This window comes from Glycine max, chromosome 7, assembly GCF_000004515.6.
Source record: "Glycine max cultivar Williams 82 chromosome 7, Glycine_max_v4.0, whole genome shotgun sequence".
Lineage (NCBI taxonomy): Eukaryota > Viridiplantae > Streptophyta > Magnoliopsida > Fabales > Fabaceae > Glycine > Glycine max.
Window position 1 is genome coordinate 4,200,290 of NC_038243.2, and position 19,576 is coordinate 4,219,865.

The following is a 19,576-nucleotide window of genomic DNA, read 5'->3' on the forward strand; positions in this document are numbered from 1 at the left end:
TTCATGTCACGGAAAGTTTGAAACAACGGCTATTTTGATGTCATTGTAATGTAGTATAATTACAAAATCTAAAACGTATACAAAATCACTTTTCTTCTTTAAAAAAACAATGAAATCTTTTATTATTCTTTCTGACTTGGGGAGCAAAGGGAAAAAAGAGAGAGTACAACTGTTTTATATATATATATATATATATATATATATATATATATATATATATATATATATATATATAATTTTGTATATAGCTAATAAAATTGGTGTTTTAATGCAATACTACAGTATTCTTATGTTTTCTTTTTTCTCAGATAGGAAAGGTTTCGGATGCTTGTGCATAAATACTCGTTATTACTATTACATCACATCTCCAAATAATTTAATTGGAGCAAATATAAAGCAAGTGATGATGATATGTGATTGGTTGCTTCATATTTGGACAGCATTTTCCTCTATATGACATTTAATCTAAATTAAGACATGTGTTTATAGTTATATTGCAGCATATTTGGTTTTGTTAGAACCATTTTTATTTTGGATAATTCAGGGGCTGCTGTGAATGATATCATTGTTGATGAATTTAAGGATTGATGCTTGACTATGAGAGAGAATGTTGAAAATTGAACTGAATACTTACAAGAAGTTCATGGCAGTGGAATGGAATGATCATGTGAACCTCATTACCTGCCGAACTGGCACTGCATATCCAAGTCCTTTTCACCTCGCAAATACGTGTCCCTTCTTCTTCTGTTCTAATCCTCAACTTATCTATACCTAGCTTTCTTTTTTCTAGTATATATACAAGGATTGCATATTGCTAAAATTAATTTTATTTGTAATGACAAAAAATGCTTATTATTATTAAAATAAAGAAAATGCTATTATATTTTAATTTATTGTTTATCTATTTATTCTATAGTACCAATTTCAGAATAGGTTAAGAAATTTACAACAAGTATCCTCGATTCATAAATGGGAACGGAGTATTTTATAGGAATGAGCTAACTATCAATTTCAGAACAAAATTTTGTTAAGAAAGTTTTTAGATATTTGAACTATATTAGTAAAGACTAAACCAATTATTTGGTACTAACAAGGTCATTTGTAAATAATTGAGTTCCTTAAATATGTTGTTAAATGTTTGATTTTTTATCTTGATTGTGTATATAAAAAAGTTTTTTTTCTTGACAAAAGAAAATTTTATAAGGAAAAATAAAATCTATTTTGATGATATTTATGTGATAAACACCAAAAAACTTTGTTATTATTACTCATACATTCTACCATTAAAGTTACAAAGAAAAACTAAAGGATAAACATTCATATTTCTCGCTCATTGATGATAATAGGTAAAAATGAATATATTTATATAGTCTTAAATGATATCAATCAGTGAATAATAATTATTTAAGTATCAACATGATGTTATTTTAACATCAATAAAATAAAAGTTATAATTTATAAATATCTAACTTCATCCTATATAATCTTTGAATTGCTTAATCATCTTCTTTTGGGTCTCTCTGAGCCATCCCATCATTACTTCACGAAAAGACTTAGACTCCAAGGTTGGAGATATACATACTGAAAAAAAAAAAACTCATTTGATATTCATTTTATCATTTAAAAGTTAGTGTAACCAAATCATTTTTTTATAAAAAATATTAGGCAGAAATTGATCCGAAGTGAAATTTCAGAGGATTAAAAACCAATAATTATAGTCAAAAAGAATTTTAAGAAAACAAGTTATCGTACATCGTACATATTATACAATTTATACTTATGGTAATCATAATTTAGTAAAATGTCTTAATTAATTATCAAAGGGGTCAATACTTCAGTGGTAGAGCATTTAACTGCAGATAAAAAAGTCACCAGTTTGAACCCGGTTGGGTCCTTCTTTTTCATAAACTTTTATCATATTTTGGACTCATTGATTGAATATATAAACTCCATCTTTTCCCGTTAATTAGATCCATTGGCTCTAAGCTTTTCAGAATATAGGGTATTTGAGCTAACCACATTTGCGAATTATAAATTGTCCACTATTTGCCCCCATAATATCCTACAATTTTTGTGAGGAAAAAAAATATATATACATCTCGGTGCTTACAAGAAAGTATAACGCACAACTTAGTATTTGAGGACATTTTTTGCATGTAAAACTCCGGCTGCCCAACCTTATTTTATTATCTTAAAAAAGAACAACTCTATTATGACAAAATTTATTTAAAGATTAAATTCTAACTTTTACTATTTGAGGGAGCAGCAAGTTTATTATACATCCATGGTTCCTCTCTTCCTTAATTTCCTCAGTCCTCACTGTACAATTAATATCTCTCTCTTATGCATAACTCAAACATGCAAAGAGGAGATGAACTTGGGTCTCTCTTGTTAGATATATGGGTCACTTTCCCGTGCATGATAATATTTGGCTTTCCCGCCTTGAATTGATTAACCTTTTTACTACAAACAGAGTAATATAAAGAGTCAAATCCACAAAGTAACTATACTAGTAATAATTAATTAATACAGCACAATTAAACAAGCAACTATCACCCATCAAGCCACAATAACTTCTACTATGGGAACAGCAATAGCAGGCCGTTATATAACTGCAATGACAAAAATAGGAAAGGGGGAGAAAAATGAAATAGACAAGTGAGTCCAAGGAAAACCATACTAACGTTTTGTTGTACCCAACAAAAGGTTCCACGGCAAACCCTTCAACAGGCAAGTCCTATTATTTTCTAAGACTAGATATTCCCATATTTTATTTAGAAGCCATTAGTATGATTTCCCTTGGACTCACTTTTCTTATTAACTATATGTTATTAAATGTCTCAAAACAATTAAGAAATGGGGTCCATAGCTCAGTGGTAGAGCATTTGACTGCAGATCAAGAGGTCACCGGTTCGAACCCGGTTGGGCCCTTTGATTTTCTAAATCTTTTCACATTTTGGAATCAATAACTGAATGTATGAACTCCATCTTTTCCCATTTGATTCAATGGCTCTTTTTTCTTTTTTTCTTTTTTAACTGTAATGGCTCTAAGCTTTTCAGAACATATATAGAGAATATTTGAGCTAACCAAGTTTTCGAATTATAAAATATATCCTACAATTTTTGTGAGAAAAAAAATCTAATTGATTACAAGAAAATATTACGCACAACTTCCGCATTTGAGGACATTTTTTGCATGTAAAACTCAGGCTGCCCAACCTTTTTTATTTAATTTTTTTTATCATATTTTGCAATAAAAGGGTAAAATATAAACGAAAAATACCGATTCCTCAAAACATTACGGTTTTTCTGTTTATTTTCCGTACCTTCATTTTTTCCCCTTACATCCAATGGCTTAACGCTTTTGGCTTTTGGGATATACACAATACTTGAGTTGGACACAAATTCCAACTACAAGTTGCCCATAATTTTGCCCCATTATATCCTACAATTTTTGTGAAAAATATATATGTCAGTGCTTACAAGATATTATTACGCACAACTTAAGCATTTTAGGACTTTTTTTTTTAAGTAAATCCTAGGCTGAATAATCATCAACCTATGGTACATTCACCCCAAACTATTAAAAGTACATGGTTCGGGAAAGAAAAAGAATGGCTTTTTTTTATAAAAAAAAAAAGTCAAAGATGCGGGATAGAAAAGGAAAGGAAAAGAGAGAGAAAAAAAAAAGGCCAAGGTTTGCTCATCGCATGATTCGAATATCTTGAACTCACTAAAATGGTTTTTTCTATTGTACACGCACAGAACTTAGTGTATAACATACATATACAACAGTCAGTAAAATGTACATGAAGTATAATAAAATACAAAAGAATAACAATTGGTTGAGCTACACCAAATCTGGTAGCTACACAGCCTACACTGAAGAACTAATGGGGGAAGATATCTATTGTTAATCTGTACATTTGTTAGTGTCTCGTCTCTCTCGCCTACACAGTTCTCTTGTTATTGGAGATATACGGTTGGTCTTGTAATTGAGAAGGGATGGAGGAGAGGTCACGGGTTTGAATCTCCCCAACTAACATTTCTAACAAAACTAACATTTGCCTATAAAAAAAAGTCCTCTTGTTCTTAAAAAACAGTTAGTCACCGCTTATTGGTCTTCTCCTTGCCTGCAAACAAGTTTGCCTTGTGTCAGAATTAAGCATTACTATAGAGAAGCATAATTTTCTTAAATAAGATTACTCACCAAATATGCTTGATTTTAAAGGAAATCGAATTGATGAACCCTTAACTCTCAGCTCCCGATTTTGCTTGCTTCTACTTTGTTTCTCAATAGCACTGGAACTATTGCTACTTTCGCCAGTCAGAAAGTTTGCCACTTTACTTACCTTTTCATGGTACACAGCAGGTGGGGCAAGCTTCAATGGAGGCAAGTTTTCTATTTGCATAAATCTCCGATTCTTCTGCAAGCTGCTCAAGATCTCGAACTGCAGAAGCAAGATTTAATATAAATGTCTTGAAAGCATGGGGGTATTGGGGCCTTGATGAGAATTAAATAGAAGAGATGATATAGAGGTTTGTTTATATTTACCCGTGATATCTGTTGTTGTCCATACATATTATCTGATAAATCACTGTCATGAGGATGAATGGAACTTCCATGGGGGTATTGAGGCCTTGATGAGAATTTATTGACCAAGCCATTTGCTGCAATGATTGATTTGTTTCTAGACTGCTGGGATTTCTGGTTGGGCATGCATACAGGGCATACAGGGCATCCAGATGAAGATGTTTTGCTCGATCCCTCAATTTCCGAAACTTCACATTGGAGATGAATTGCATGGCCACAGTTGAAAATCCGAATTCCAGAGCTAACAGAGTTCTTTGTAAGAGGGCAATTACAAACACAGCACACGAGACTCCTGGGAGCGTATCCATGGGAGGCCCCTTTTTTGAGTAAACTCATAGTATAAAAAGAATCATCCTCTATTAATGATTTGGCAGCATCCTAAGTGCAGAAGTAGCAATAGAAGAGAATCAAGACAAAACATAAAATCCCTTTAGGATGAAAAAAAATTCAAATTATCTGTTACTGTCTTGGAAGAAGAGACAGTAATTTGTCCAATAATATTTTATATTTTATATTCCATACCAAAGGAAGTTATATTTATGTGTCTAGTTAAGAAAGTTCATTTTGTTCTTTGAAATGCCACAAGTTTACAAATATCTAGAGAAATAACAATGCAGCAAAGAAAAATTAAGGAATTATCATGGTGAATGAGATAAATAAAATGCACAAAGCAAGTTAGTGGCATTCTTCAAACCCATGCAAGATAAAAACTCATGTACCGGTCCAAGGTTAGAACAATACTTTGACTCCTAAAGAATTGCTAACAAATACAACAAGAATATAGAGTAAGAACTTAGCTTGAATGCATCTTGTCACGTTTTTTAAAGCAGTTTTTTAAAGTACGACGATTAATACACTTAGTAAAGCTTGATCAGAGAATCAAATTAAAAATATAAACGAGTTAACCTTACCAGAATTCTTCTTTCAAAGCCATATGTTCCCAGCATTCCCAATATTGTAAGTTTAAAATCACCAAATTCTTGACTACCATTATCAGACAGGAGTTTAGACATGATAGTTGGAAGGTGAACAAAACCGATCATTCCCTCAACAATCTCTTTAATGAACTGGGATAGCAATTTTTTCAAGATATGACCAGTCCAGGACTTTGAAATTTTCCAACTGCTTTTATGGGTGTCTTTGTCCTGTTGTGAATCTGCTGATCCAGCTAGCATTCCAAAATAACTCTTACTTTCATATGCTCTCTCTTCAACATTTGAATCCATCAATGGATCACAAAACCTGAATAACAATCAAAGGAAATAGGGTAGTTACCACAGCAAGCTCCCAAATGTCAGGAACAAAAATTTAGGAAAGCTTGTTCTTCAGACATTTATTTAGTTCATTTGATTATTACAGAGTCATAGTATTATTGTTTTACATGAAAAAACACAGCTATACTTTCTCAAAAATAAAAAAAATAAAACACATGAAAGGATGGAAATGTAAATTGATATTAAACTCACGAGTCAAGTAATTTAAACCAATGTGCCTCTGACTCCTCAGGATTTAGACGAGGGGTGTTCCGCTGACACAGACCAATACAGGCACGCAATAAATTGTGGATGTCACTTACCTATTGGATTAGTAACCATTAAAAGTATTAGGTCACCTAGTAAATACAAACATACAAGCACACCAATCAAAGCATAGTTGCATCTTTGGAGGTTCATTAAAATGTTTCGGGAACAGATAAACAAACCTCCTTTGTTTTCAAAACACTGTTGAATACTTCCATATGTGAAGAACCAACTCTGCGATGGTTTAAAACTACAGCTTCCACAGCGGTATCAAGCTCAACAAATTTATCATATAGATCAGAAAGTGTAAGTGAAAGAGCACTACCAACATCACCAACCCTTTCTAATAAGAACGCAGATGCATCTATAATGCCATATTCTTGGCACAGGCGTAAACAATGTTCAACTCGATAGCTATCAAACATTTCCAGAAACTTGAGAACTGAACCACCTTCATACTTGCATAATAACTGCAATATTAAAACATGGCAGAAAAAAAAACTAAGTTCCTGCTACAATTACAGCAACATATTCCCTCAATAAAAAACAATTTAGACAAACTTGAAATGATAAAGATGGCTAAATAAATAAATGAGAAATGATGTCTGTATCTCCAGCCCCATTCCTCAAGAGACATTAAGTTTTAAAGAGATAGAAAGCAGTAACCACTAACCACACAATTTGGTGCATGAGACATCCCAAAAAGAACAAAGAACACATAGCAACACTATGCCTTAATAGTTAGTTCTAGATGGCAAAAACAACAACTTAAAAAAATCAAATTATTCTTTCTTTGTCCTTACAAAGGCATTGGTACAAAAACTCACCTCAAGGTAAAGCTCAATAAGATCATCAGGAACTCGAATAGGATTTTCACGCATGTACTTGGGGAAATTAGATATATTCTCTAAGTAATCTCTGACTCCTTGTGGGTGATCCTTAACCTGCCTTCCATTAAGGGGATTCATAGTACCATCTTTTCTCAAATTAGACAGGTCTAGGGTGCCAAATAAATGAAGCTCAATGAGTGTCTTTAAATAAAGGAAAAGACTTCTTGGATGACAGTGAAGATCAGTTATGATACGGGAACTTTCATTGCTAAAATGACTGATAACCATATGGAATGCGCCCTCCCTACAAGCAATCAAATAGAGTAAATGTAAATTAATATTATTGGTTAAATATATTGAAATATAGAAATCATAAATGCTGAATAACCTTCCAAAAGAATCCAACTTGAGTAAAGATAATAAGGAGGATTACCTGCTTAGTTCAACCAACTCAGGAATTCGAAATATGACTGCTGACCGAAAAGCTGCATGATCATTGTCAGTCAACTGTGAGAATGCTCTGTTAATAAAGGAGAAAGCATGAACAGGCTCATCTGCATCTTTCATATAACTATCCAATGCCGCCACATATTCATGTCTGATACTATGAATCAATCCGCAAACCTAAAACCAAACAAAAGAGCTGGTAAGATTACTCAATTAGACAAAAAGTCAATATTTGGTACCACTATGCTTCTGAAGACACTATCACCAAAAATGGTCAATGTACTACCTGATGATATTTTGCTCTCTCGCATAGATCTAGCACAAATGATGCATCCCAGTCTGATTCAGGAAGTATTTCCAAAAGTGCAAGCACTTGCTTCTCTCTATTTTTTGGAGATGATCCTTGAACAGAAACATTAGTTGAAAACTGACTATCTGATGTCAAATATTCCAATATTTGACAAAGCACACCCTTTGAAATCTTAGCCCTTTGGAGAGCAACATAATATGCAATGAACTCAAACAAATAACCTATGTCCTTGGAAGGACAATCTTTTATCAACCCATCATCACCACTACTAGAGGTTTTATCTGTGGGAACAATATTCATATCAATTATTTGAATGAGAGCATCAACTGTGTTCTGAACCAAAGCATTTTGAGTTTTGTTAACATTATCATTTTCCTTTTTTGCTTCCGTTATAGGTTTATTGGCTGAATCTGGTGAAGATGAGCTGGCATTTGAAATTCCATCTTCCATGAAAGCACATCTGAGGACATCTAATGTAGCTTCAGTGTCTAACTTTAAGAGAAGATAAAGATTCAGGTGTGGTCGTCTGTACACAAAGTCTGAAACTGTCTGTGATTTCGGAGTACAGGTGTCCTTTAACAAAAACTCTACAAGTTCTCTTCTAAGAGATGGTAAACGTGAGGGAGGAATACTTCCACGGCCTACAATTTTATGCAACAGAATAACAGATGAATCATCATTTATGTAGTATTATTGGAATATTTTTAAAGCAGAAAACAAATATAAATAAATAAAGAGATTAAAGGGAGTTATAAGGTTGGCTTGGTGGTTGAAGGGAGAAGGGAGGAGGAAGAGGTCGTGGGTTCAAATCCCTCCCACTAACAAATTAATATCTAACATTGGTCTTTCAAATTAAGAGGGCGAGCCCTGGTGCAGCGGTAAAGTTGTGCCTTGGTGACTTGTTGGTCATGGGTTCGAATCCGAAAACAGCCTCTTTGCATATGCAAGGGTAAGGCTGCGTACAATATCCCTCCCCCATACCTTCGCATAGCGAAGAGCCTCTGGGCAATGGGGTACGAAGTTTTTTATTGGTCTTTCAAAAAAAAAAAAAAAATAGAGATATTAAAGATCAGGGGAAAATATTACCTGGTGGAAAGGGAAGACCTGTAAAGCAGTACTTGAGATAAACCAGCATTCGATACCTGTTAAAAGAAGAGGCAAGGAGAAAAATACATATTTAGACACTTTTAATGAACTTAGAAAAAACTAACAATTTTCACTTTGAAGAAATTTAATGAATAAACTGTTTGCTGTCCGTTTTCTTGTACACGTTAGAGAGAGCCATTGAGTAATTGTAATCAATTCAATTTTCTAATTAAAATAAATGTCTAAAAATTGTTTATGAAGGCTTCAAGAAAGATCAGAACTGGAGCCAAATAAGGTCAATGGACATAAAGGTTGCATGTAGCTATAAAGTTCATTTGCATTAAAATACATTTTCAATATGATCTTTCTTTTGTAATTGTAGGCTACCAATGAATTAGAAATAGTCCTCTCCTTTTTTACGTTCCCGTGGGAAGTTGGAATGGGGGGTAATGTTTGAACTAGGAATGTTTTACAGAGATTCCCATCATTATTTAGGTTACTAGCACTGCCACCACCTCAGTTTTTTTTCTAACTATACTCATAGTTACACTGCTCATATTGGCATTCTCTGGTGACTTGGCATATTTTTTTTAACTAAGGAGAATACAAACAAAATCCACAAATTTCACAAAAATCCGCATATTGGCATTCTCCAGTGACTTGGCATTCACAAATAATACAATGGATACAGAGAAAGCAAAATAGGTATACCAGAATAATAAGGAGAACGACAACATACCCAAGCGCAGTAGCACTTTCCTTTTGGCTATTTTGTAAGACAGCAAACAACTCCTCCAGAGGTGCCCTAAAATCATCTAATCCTTTATTGAAGACATACACCAGGGCACTATATAGTCCATGCTCCCGGCATAATCTGACAACCTAAAGAAAGTACCAAAGTAATCATTTGACAGTTGTGCCAATAAAAAAATTCATGGCAAGGAAAAATGTTTCAAAAGATCTAACAAGAACCTGATTAAAATCCAAGGATGATATATCCATGTGAAGTACACATTGCTCAACCCGCTGTAACCACCCTTTGGTGCTATAATACTCTACCAGTTCTTGCATAATCTAGACAAAAATGTGACAAAACATAAAAAGGAAAAAAGATATTGTAAGAACTAACAGTTGAGAATATACATTTAAAAGTAAAAAAGTTAATATTGATAACGTAGTATTCAACTATGCCAAAAAAGCCTGACATGGTCCAATACCTCGGGAGGTAGAGATCCAAGCATGTCCTTCAAAATATAGGGCTCCAGAAGCTCCAAAAATGTTTCTGGAAAAAATTACAAATTATTGGCACTGGTATCCATCTGAAGTTGGAAAAGACTAGATTAATAATGTAAGAGCATCTACACAAACTATTCATCTTTCCTGGTGCAAGTAAACTTAATAAATTTATTGTGAAAAATAGCTTTAGTCAGCATCTTTTTAACTAGCACAGCCATGAACCAGTGAAAAGTAAGAGAATTAAACTATTGGTGACAATGTAATCATTCCAAATGAATCTTCAATCTTCAATTGGTTTTCTTTCCATGATTATTTTTAGGTCTTTGTTTGCTACTGAATGTTTGGCACCTGGGAAGTAAAGTGCCAATAAGAGCATAATCTCAATGTTGAAAAGAAGAGAATGCATTAGCTAAGATCACAAATAAATGCATCAAAGAGAGAAAAGGAGTAACACAGATTGAGCCATTGAGGAATAAATGGTAGAATAGAATCGTGCCTAAAAGATGGTTCAGCCAGGTAAGAAGAAGATTAATAGAAGCCCCATAAGAAAGTTAATCATAAATGGTAGAAGAAAACCAAGAAAAAAACTCTTAAGTGAAACCATTAAAAAGGAATTAGATCTAAATATCCACTTTGAGGACCTGGTCTTCAACAAAACTATTTTTTGCCAACCGATAACAATGAATATATTACTGAGACAAAATTAATTAGCTCATAATAGATTACAATATTCTTTGCATTGCCAGAGGAAGATGATACAGGGCAATGAAGATTTTTGGTTTTTATGTTTTTGAATTCAGAGCATTTGTTTCAATCATGGAGAGAGAGAGAGAGAACAACCAAATATATCATAAGATGTTATGATTACTCTTTTGTTTGGTGAGTACAGAATGAGCTTCTACCAACATTAAATTACAAAGTGGATTAGTTTTTTTCACTGCATCCCCTTCTTTAGAGCTATTCGATGTCAATTTAAAAAATCATTGAGTTATTAGACTAAAATAAGTTGTTAACCAAAAGAAATAATTGAAGCTGGGTGCTGAAAAGGATCAAAACAAGAACTGAAATGAAAAGAGATACTACCGCACAACACTAAGACAATGGGTTACCTCTCTGTTGAACATCCACGAACTTGTTGAAAATTTCATCAAAAAGAATGTCTGTCCGTTTGATATGACAGCAAAATTCAACGGCAACTCCACCAACACGGGCATATTGCTCCTTTATCTCAGAATGCACTGAATTGCTTCTACTATTTGAATCATTGGATTGGTCCAGTTTTCCAATTTGATTGCAGAATGCCACTGAAATATAGGAGAACACTTCATCAACATATGATGTAAGCAACTCCATCAAGAAGGGCATTATGGCTTCATGTACAGCATCCAAGGTTCTAGGAAGGTCAACAACTCCATGAGCATGGCCATCATAAAGAGTCATTCCCATGTTCAAGGCACCCATCCAGTCACCTGCTTTCCGCAAAACAGAAATACGCTCTTTCCAAGGGAGAAGACGAGAAACAAGAAGATGTGTTGGGCCCAGTATATAAATAGAAGCTCCTCTTACAGCAACAGAGTTATGATAAGCTTTCTCAGGATTTCCAAATATATTGATGAAGTGAGTATGATAAGAGACTAGATCATCTCCTCCAATACCATCTACAGAAAAACTTGTTTGGTGAATCACAGTTCCATCCTTGGAAAATAAATACAGTTGTCCACTTGAAGTGAGAACTACCAGCATCTGAGCAAGTAAAATAAATAAATTTAACTAACCTTATAGCTAAGAAGCAAAGAGATACAATAGGGAGTGTAAAAGGAAACAACAGTACACAAACAAAAAGAAGTGCCCAAACTTCTAGCTAATATAGGTAGACAGAAGATGATATAATACCTGATCATCCAACCATGCTAGACCTAAAGCCGCACCATCAAGAGACCATCTTCCATATACTTTTAATTCTGATTTGACCAACTTTGCAACCAAAACCTTCCGTTCCCAAGCAATTGCAAGCAATGAAACTCTTTCAACAGCTTCTGCAGACATATTTTCTACAAGAGAGCAAGAAATATTTAGAAAGAAGTCAACATCAATTATAACAAAGATGGGGACAGACAGCTGGTTAGGGGAAGAATACACTCTGCAGCAGAAGTATAATCCACTCTATATGATTAGCAGACAGCAGCATAGTATCATTTCAAAGATGGGGACCTTCTATGAAGATAGCTGGAGATGGGATTTCAAATGGAGGAGGAATTTATTTGACCATGAAAATGATTTGGCAGTCAACTTTATGGAGGAAATTAATTCTATTCTTATCCAGAGATACTTGCAGGACACTATGAGGTGGAAAGCTGAATCTAGTGGTGTGTACTCCACCAAGTCAGCTTATAGATCAATGCTGAACAACAATGCCTCAGGTTCGGATGTCAGCATTTTCAAATTAATTTGGAAGTTGAAAGTTCCTCCAAGAGCAGCAGTCTTCACTTGGAGGCTTCTTAAGGACAGGTTACCCACTAAGGGTAATCTGCTAAGAAGAAATGTGCTTCTCCAAGATGTAGGGTGCCCTCTCTGTGGTCAAGAGCAGGAGGAAGTGGGTCACCTCTTTTTTAATTGCAAAAGGATAATGCCCCTGTGGTGGGAATCCATGGGATGGGTCAGGGCTGTAGGACCTCTTCCAGCTTCCCCAGCAAGCCATTTAGCTCAATTTTGTGAAGGATTTGGAGTTAATATAAACCAAAGCAGATGGTGTGGGTGGTGGGTGGCTCTAACTAGTACCATATGGCAACATAGGAATACCTTGATCTTTCAAGGAAAGCATTTTGATTACTCTAAAGTCATGGAGGAGGCTATGTTTACAGCTTGGTCTTGGCTAAAAGCTAGAGAGAAAGGCTTCAACATTAGTTTCAACCATTGGTCCTCTAACATATCGGAGTCCTTTGGTTAACCTATGTGGTGATGTTTTCTTGATGGGTTAGTTTGGGTTATTTTGGGAGGCAGCACCAGAGGTGCTTTGTATTTCCTTTGTTAAGTACCACTTGTACTGTTTTATCTAAATCAATAATATAATATATATTTCGCCTTCCAAAAAAAAAACAAAATGAATCCGTACCAGTAGAACTACATATTTGTGTCATGTATTTCCATGCAGTATATGGCATGGAACCCTCCCGAACTCCATCTGGCCTAGAGAGCTGAGCATAAACTTGCAACGTAGGGCTCAGCCGTACCTATGACAAAGATTTAGTATCTTGATAAACAATGCAGAAGAAGTCTAAACAAAGATGAAGGAAAAATTACAGCACAAAAGGTACATTGAACCAGCACAGACATCAGATTTTCATACCACCAAAGCAGTTTGATGGGTGACAAATACAACCACACCTTCTTCAACCAAAGAAGGGGCTTCATTGAAGAGTTTCCAACCTGCATCTCCGCCAACAACACCTCCCATCATGCTGCTTATACTGCTGGCTGGGGCTGAGGTGTTTCCCTGGGTATAAGGCGAAGCACTTCCACTGAAGTCATCAAAAAGGAGTGGTGAAGCTGAAAGCACCAAGCCCGTACTTTGCCCATCAAGAAGACACTACAAAATTAACACAAGTTCAACAAAGAAGAAAAATGCGAGATAATCGAATATTAAAATAACTCATGTCCCCTTTATAGCGCAATGCTAGACTCAACCCATTGCACATTAACGAAAAATATTATATACCTGAGTTTTGATGGAGAATCTACTAAACAAAGGAACCACTGAGATGATGTGGAAGAGAACCAGACCCTTACAATCACCAGTAACTGCTTTAAATTGACGAGTATTCTGAGGATCCTGTCCTAGAAACAATGTATGTACTACTGGTGCTGTATGTTCACCACTAATAACTTTTGCCACTACCCCTTTCTGTACATCCCACAGGGTAAGATGGCCATCACCATAACCAGCTAAAAGAAGGTCTCCTTGTTGATTGAAAGACATGGATGTCACTGGAGCATGCAACCGATCACCTTGTATAGCAAGCATCATCATCTAACAAGTAAACAGCATATATTGATAAATGAAGTAACAGCTGATACCAAAACTCAATCAAATAAATGCTTGAAATTATAAAGCATCAACATTACCGATTTGTGTGCATTGACAAATGGTCATTCAAAGAGCATCTTAATGCTACACCACCAATAGTGTATGCATGCGTGTTGGGGAGGCATGGTTTGTTTATTTATTTATTTGTGAGATAGTTTTATTCTCTCATTTTAATTCTTAATTTTATCATAAATAAAAACAAAAAACTTGTGCATTGCCATATTTTGTTTCTCATTCATTTTGTCAAGCAACTCGGATATTTCAGTCCAATCTGATAGAATCTGCTTTAACATGAAATATAATAGAAAGACTTTGGAAGTTAAAAGATAGCATTAAACATACATTATGGCTGGAAAGCCGACTTAATTGTGGCCACACCTAGCTTGCCTTAATTGTGGCCTCTTTGGTCTGCCTTCATTGTCGCCTCCAGCACCTTCATAGTACTAGGTGTGAGGGGGTATGTTCCTACATCACCTAATGATATGACCTAAGTGGTGCTTAAGGCTCAGTCAGTCCTCACCTTACAAGTCAATTTTGTGGAGTTGAATTAAGCCTACGCCTAAATTTAAGAAAATATCAAAGTCTACCCTATCCATTGTTGGGTCACCAACATGGTCCACACTCCAGGCCCATAGCCCTAAGCATGAGGCGTGTGTTGGAAAGTCACCTTAATTGCAGCCTCTTTCGTCTGCCTTCATTGCAGCCTCTAGCACCTTCATTGTACTAGGCAGTGTTATCAATTGCGGATGGCAGGAAATGGTGGAAAGTCAATAATCCACTATACCATATAATAGATAGTATTGCGGGCAAACAGCAGAAGTCACATAGCCGTTGAAATGTATGATATATATCGATTATATACGTACAAAAAATTAAGTTACATGCAAATAAAATAAAATGCATAAAATTGGCATAATATTAACTCAGAAGCTTAATTGGCTTGAGACTTGCCAGAGATGACAAGAGGATGCAGGACACATGCTGCAATAGCAGATGGAGTCAAGATTGCAAATCCGAAGAATTCCACAATGCAAAAGCACTATAGCGGCTATTTACCAACAATGGTACTAGGTGCCTAGGTGTGATGGGGTGTATTTAGTCTCACCAGTTCTGTGAGGTTAAATTAAGCCATAAGCCCAAATTCTAATAGTTACATTAATTTTTATTACTTTCGATATCAAACTAGGCATATATTTGCAGCCAAAGATGTAAATTTCCATAACTCATTGAACTTTGAACTTGAGCTAGATCAAAAAGTTTGATTGAATCAGGCACCAACCTTTCCATCAGAGTTGTCAGCATGGTGAATGGAATATTTACTGGGAAACACAACAATGAGCCCTTTTGACATTCCTACTGCAATGTAATTAGCATGAACTGCCAAGGCTCGGGTGGAACCTTGCTCACGCCTGAATGTTTGGGACGAAATTGCCCTTGTGAACGCATTACCAGCATCAACATCAAAGTATCCCAATGTCGTGGACCCTCTCCGAACGCCCTCAAGCCTCATTGGCTGGGCAGCAGCACCCTCTTCCAAATGCAAACCAGTTGAAGCACGCTTCTTCTCCAGTTCCTCGGCCAATTCAAGTGGCTTCATCGAAGACTCCCGTTTCTTCTCAGCTCTCTTAGCAGCCCTTCTGTTTTCCAATTCCTCAAGCCTCTCTTCCACTAGCTCAGCAACATCACCTAAGGAACTACCCTCATCATCACCACCAACACTCACCTCATTCTTAACATCTTCCATAGAACTAATATCATTACTCACTACTACTTCTTCTTCTGTTTCCACAGCTACACCCGTAGCAGTGATTCTCTCATCATCGCCTTTTCCATCAAACCCACGATCATCATCGTCATCAAACGGTGCAGAATTCATATCCTTCTCATGATCACGGTCAACCTCATCTAAATCCCTCTTTTCCTCACTCACGATAGAAGAATCATTATCATTATCATCATCATCATCAGCATTATTATTATTATTATCAGTGTGCACCTGAATGTCATCACTGCCAGCCTTCAAATCAGTGACAATTTCCGCATCAATCTCAAAACGTTCACCAATAGCAGAAGCACTTTCACTAGACGGAGTCTCGATTTTCGGCGGCACTGGATCGAATTTCTCGCTAGGCTCGCCCAACTCGCCTTTGGAAGAAACATCGCCGGTGGCAGCGATCGAACTCGATTCGACAATATTCGCAGCCGCGGATTTCCTACGGGAGATGATCGCCGCCGCGTGCGGCGTAGGAACGGATCGAGACGCCGCCGCCGCCGCGGCGAGCGCCGCGCCGGGCTTGGCATTGGACCTGACGCCGTGCAGGAGAGAGGAGAACGGGCGCGAAACGCGTGCGCGGTCGGAGAATTCAGCGGGTTTGACCCGAGAAAACGAATCGGGTGCGGGTTGGAGTGGTTTTTGTTGGAGTGTGGGGTTTTGAGGGCGGGAATTGTTGGAGAGTGAGTGAGAGGGAGAAGAAGGAGGGGAGGGTGAGGAAGAGGAAGTGTCACAGTCGTTGAGAATATCATCGATGGTGCGGGGAGGAGCGCCGTCGTCGGCGTCGGCGTCGGAGGAGGAGGTGGAGGTCGGAGAGTGAAGGAATGAACGGAGGTCGAGCTCCATGGTGTGTGCTCCACGGTGGTAACGTACCAACTCTCAGTTCCTTTATTATTTTCACATATACAATTTTAAGAAAAACAAATCTTATATAGTTTTAGGTCTTGAATAATTTTTTAAAAAAAATAGTTTTATTTAAAAATTTAAAAATAATAATAATAAGTTAATAACTACTTCTATTTTTTTTTTACGGACTACTTCCATTGTTGTTGTTTGAAATTTTGGAAACTTGTTCTGAAATAATATTTTAAAAACTAAAACATCAAAATAATTTTATGTTTTTCATATATGTTTTCTTTGTTTTTCTGAATTTTTTCTTCATTCACAAGTTAATCATACAATATATGTAAATGTTACTTTTTTTCCGGCATTTCACAGCCGTGATTCTTTCAAAATTTTAGTTGTGTCAACTATTCGATTTTAGACTTGATTGTATATTTTTTATTCTCAAAGTTTCACAAAACTGGTGAACATTTTCTTTTGGTGACAAGGGAAAATGAAACTAAGAGCCCATCAAAGGGGTAAACTTACAACCTATAGCATCAGGCGCAACATGCATGGCTAACAGAGGGATAACATCAACAATGGTAAAGAAAGAAGTCGTTCCATGGCCCAAATTGTCAAGGATCGAAATCAGCACAACTATTTGCTTCCCTATGCACATGGATAATTGAGGTTCTCTATCTAGTCTTGGTTATTCAACATCTCAATTAACTCCTGGATCATAAGCTTCTAACTCTAAGATCTTATAACCCCAGTCCGGATCTTATGGACAACAACCATAGAATCCATTTCGAAAATGACAGTGTGCAGATTTAAGGTTTTCGCTAGTTTGTTACCTAGTTTCAAACCCCAAAGTTCTGCCTAGAAAGAATTGCACATACCTATATTGGAGTGGAAGCACCAAATGACTCTTCCATGCATATCTTTGATTAGCCCACCTCAGGCGGCCTTACTAGAAGAAGCTTTGTATGAACTATTTTACACAAAGTTATGAAATTCGGTTATTATTGACGTGGTTGATGTAATGGATCACTAATCTAACTCATAGATCATTAATTGATTCGGATTAACTCGGTATATGTTAAAAAAATCAAAATTATATATGTATTTATTATATTAAGTATATGATTAATATTATTTAATTAAGAAAAATTCATTCATATTCTAAAATAAAAAATAACAATTGAAATATTAAAGTTGATAATACAAGTGTACAAATAATAATTTAATAACACAAATACACAAGTTTGGATTTTTTTTAGTATTTTTTTTACGTGAACCGAGTTTTTAAAATTGATCTGAGTCGTTGAATTTATCCCAAACCGACTAAGTCTAACCGGGTCATCCCAGACTAAATACATAACCGGTTCAATAACCAAACTGATCCGATTATGTTATCAGGTTCCAATTGGACCGGTTTGATCAAATTTTTAAACTATGATTTTATGGTTTAGGATTCTAAGAGAAGGTTTGTTTGTCAAGGTTTGTTTTGATAAATTTGACTTCAGCAAGCACATGCTGCATTAAGCCAGAGGCCAAGGTTGTTTGGTTTGAAAAAGCCAATTTGTTTCTATCTATCCATAGATGATAAATTTTAAGGCCAAAAAAACTTGGCCATGATCCTTTGGAGGAGGTGATTTCCTTGGTATTCAAGTTCCAAGAGATATCCATTCATGTAAGCAATACTAAAGAATTTTGCTCAAACATTTGGTGGGATGAAATTGGACGTACCAAAGCCGCAGAATATCGTCACAGTCCCGGATGGTGTGCATGGTAGATTTAGAACCCCAATTACATCTAGGACAACTATCACCATTCGTCATATGACCTCGTTTTCTCTCCTCATTTGTAAGATGATGATCGTGCATGAGTTTCCACATGAATAAGCACACTCTTTGTCTCCAAATAAATTTTTTGCCTAAATGTATTTTTTTCTTATAATTTAATTTTTATTTATTTTTTGTCCCTTGTAAGTTTATTTTTTAATTTTATTTTTTGTAAATTTATGTTTTTTTTATTTTCATCCTTATAATATAATTTATTTATTTTTAGTTCTTATAAATTTGTAATTTTGGTCCATGTAAGCCCGGATTTATGAACACTATACATAAAAAATTATAATTTTACAATAATCAAATTTAAAAAAATACAAACTTACATAAACTAAAAATAAACAAAATATCTTATAGGGACTAAAATAAAAAAAATGTCAACTTACAAGAATGAAAGGTAAAAAAAAAATTTATAGGAAACAAAAATAAAAAATCACTAACTTACTGTGATAAGAAACATTTTTAAGTGACTAACTTCTTATTTGTGTGGGATGACCTTTTTCATTTTTTCCTTCTCCCTTAACCATCCAACAAATCTTGTATCTTTGACTTTATTTTAATACAATTTTATTTTTCTAAATAAAATAAAAATTAATAAAAAAAGGATTTTAACGTGAAATACTATCATTAAAAGACCAACCCATCTTTTTTCCTTTCTTTCTTTTCTTATGTTAAGGTTTTGTATAAAAAGGTCATCCCGCACAAATCTCCATTGTAAGAGCTTGGTAGAACAATAATTCACACATTTGGGTAATCATTTCTTCAACGGCAAGAACCATGAAGGCCAGAGTTAAATGTCGAAAGTTTCTTTTGCATTGTATTCAAGATTGCACATTGTAAGGAGGAGGTAACAATGTTGTTGGGGACATTAATGCTCTATTGTTGTCTTCTTGGTCGAAAGGAAATCTCGAGCATTATTTTTATGGTTATGGGTAAGTGAGTCTAATGAGATCATGATGAGATAACAGAAACTGTGTATAATTATTATCCCTTATTATTAGCTTGTGATCATGTAAATCAATT

General features: G+C 35.3%; 1 protein-coding gene and 1 non-coding gene across 2 annotated transcripts; one reads left to right on the forward strand and one right to left on the reverse strand.

Moving 5' to 3' along the window:
- Positions 1-2,859: 2,859 nt before the first annotated feature.
- Positions 2,860-2,931, forward strand: TRNAC-GCA (transfer RNA cysteine (anticodon GCA)). The gene has a single exon. It is a non-coding gene; the product is annotated as a tRNA-Cys (tRNA).
- A 796-nt stretch (positions 2,932-3,727) lies between these two features.
- Positions 3,728-16,777, reverse strand: LOC100780869 (vacuolar protein sorting-associated protein 8 homolog). Its single transcript, XM_006583141.4, has 19 exons — positions 15,387-16,777; positions 13,739-14,050; positions 13,370-13,609; positions 13,136-13,253; positions 11,917-12,074; positions 11,133-11,766; positions 10,005-10,069; positions 9,760-9,861; positions 9,527-9,669; positions 8,788-8,843; positions 7,678-8,342; positions 7,378-7,568; positions 6,942-7,248; positions 6,297-6,584; positions 6,061-6,170; positions 5,506-5,836; positions 4,556-4,972; positions 4,211-4,451; positions 3,728-4,133 (listed from the first exon to the last, which is right to left on the reverse strand). The coding sequence occupies exons 1-19, from the start codon at positions 16,722-16,724 to the stop codon at positions 4,108-4,110; spliced, it is 5,742 nt and encodes a 1,913-aa protein (XP_006583204.1). The 5' UTR covers positions 16,725-16,777; the 3' UTR covers positions 3,728-4,107.
- Positions 16,778-19,576: the final 2,799 nt, after the last annotated feature.

Coding starts and splice junctions, on each gene's coding strand:
- LOC100780869 (XM_006583141.4), bottom strand. CDS start 16,724: ATGGAGCTCGACCTCCGTTCATTCCTTCACTCTCCGACCTCCACCTCC. Junction 14,051..15,386: donor CTGACAACTCTGATGGAAAG/GTTGGTGCCTGA, acceptor TTTACTTGTTAG/ATGATGATGCTTGCTATACA. Junction 9,670..9,759: donor CATCCTTGGATTTTAATCAG/GTTCTTGTTAGA, acceptor TACTTTCTTTAG/GTTGTCAGATTATGCCGGGA.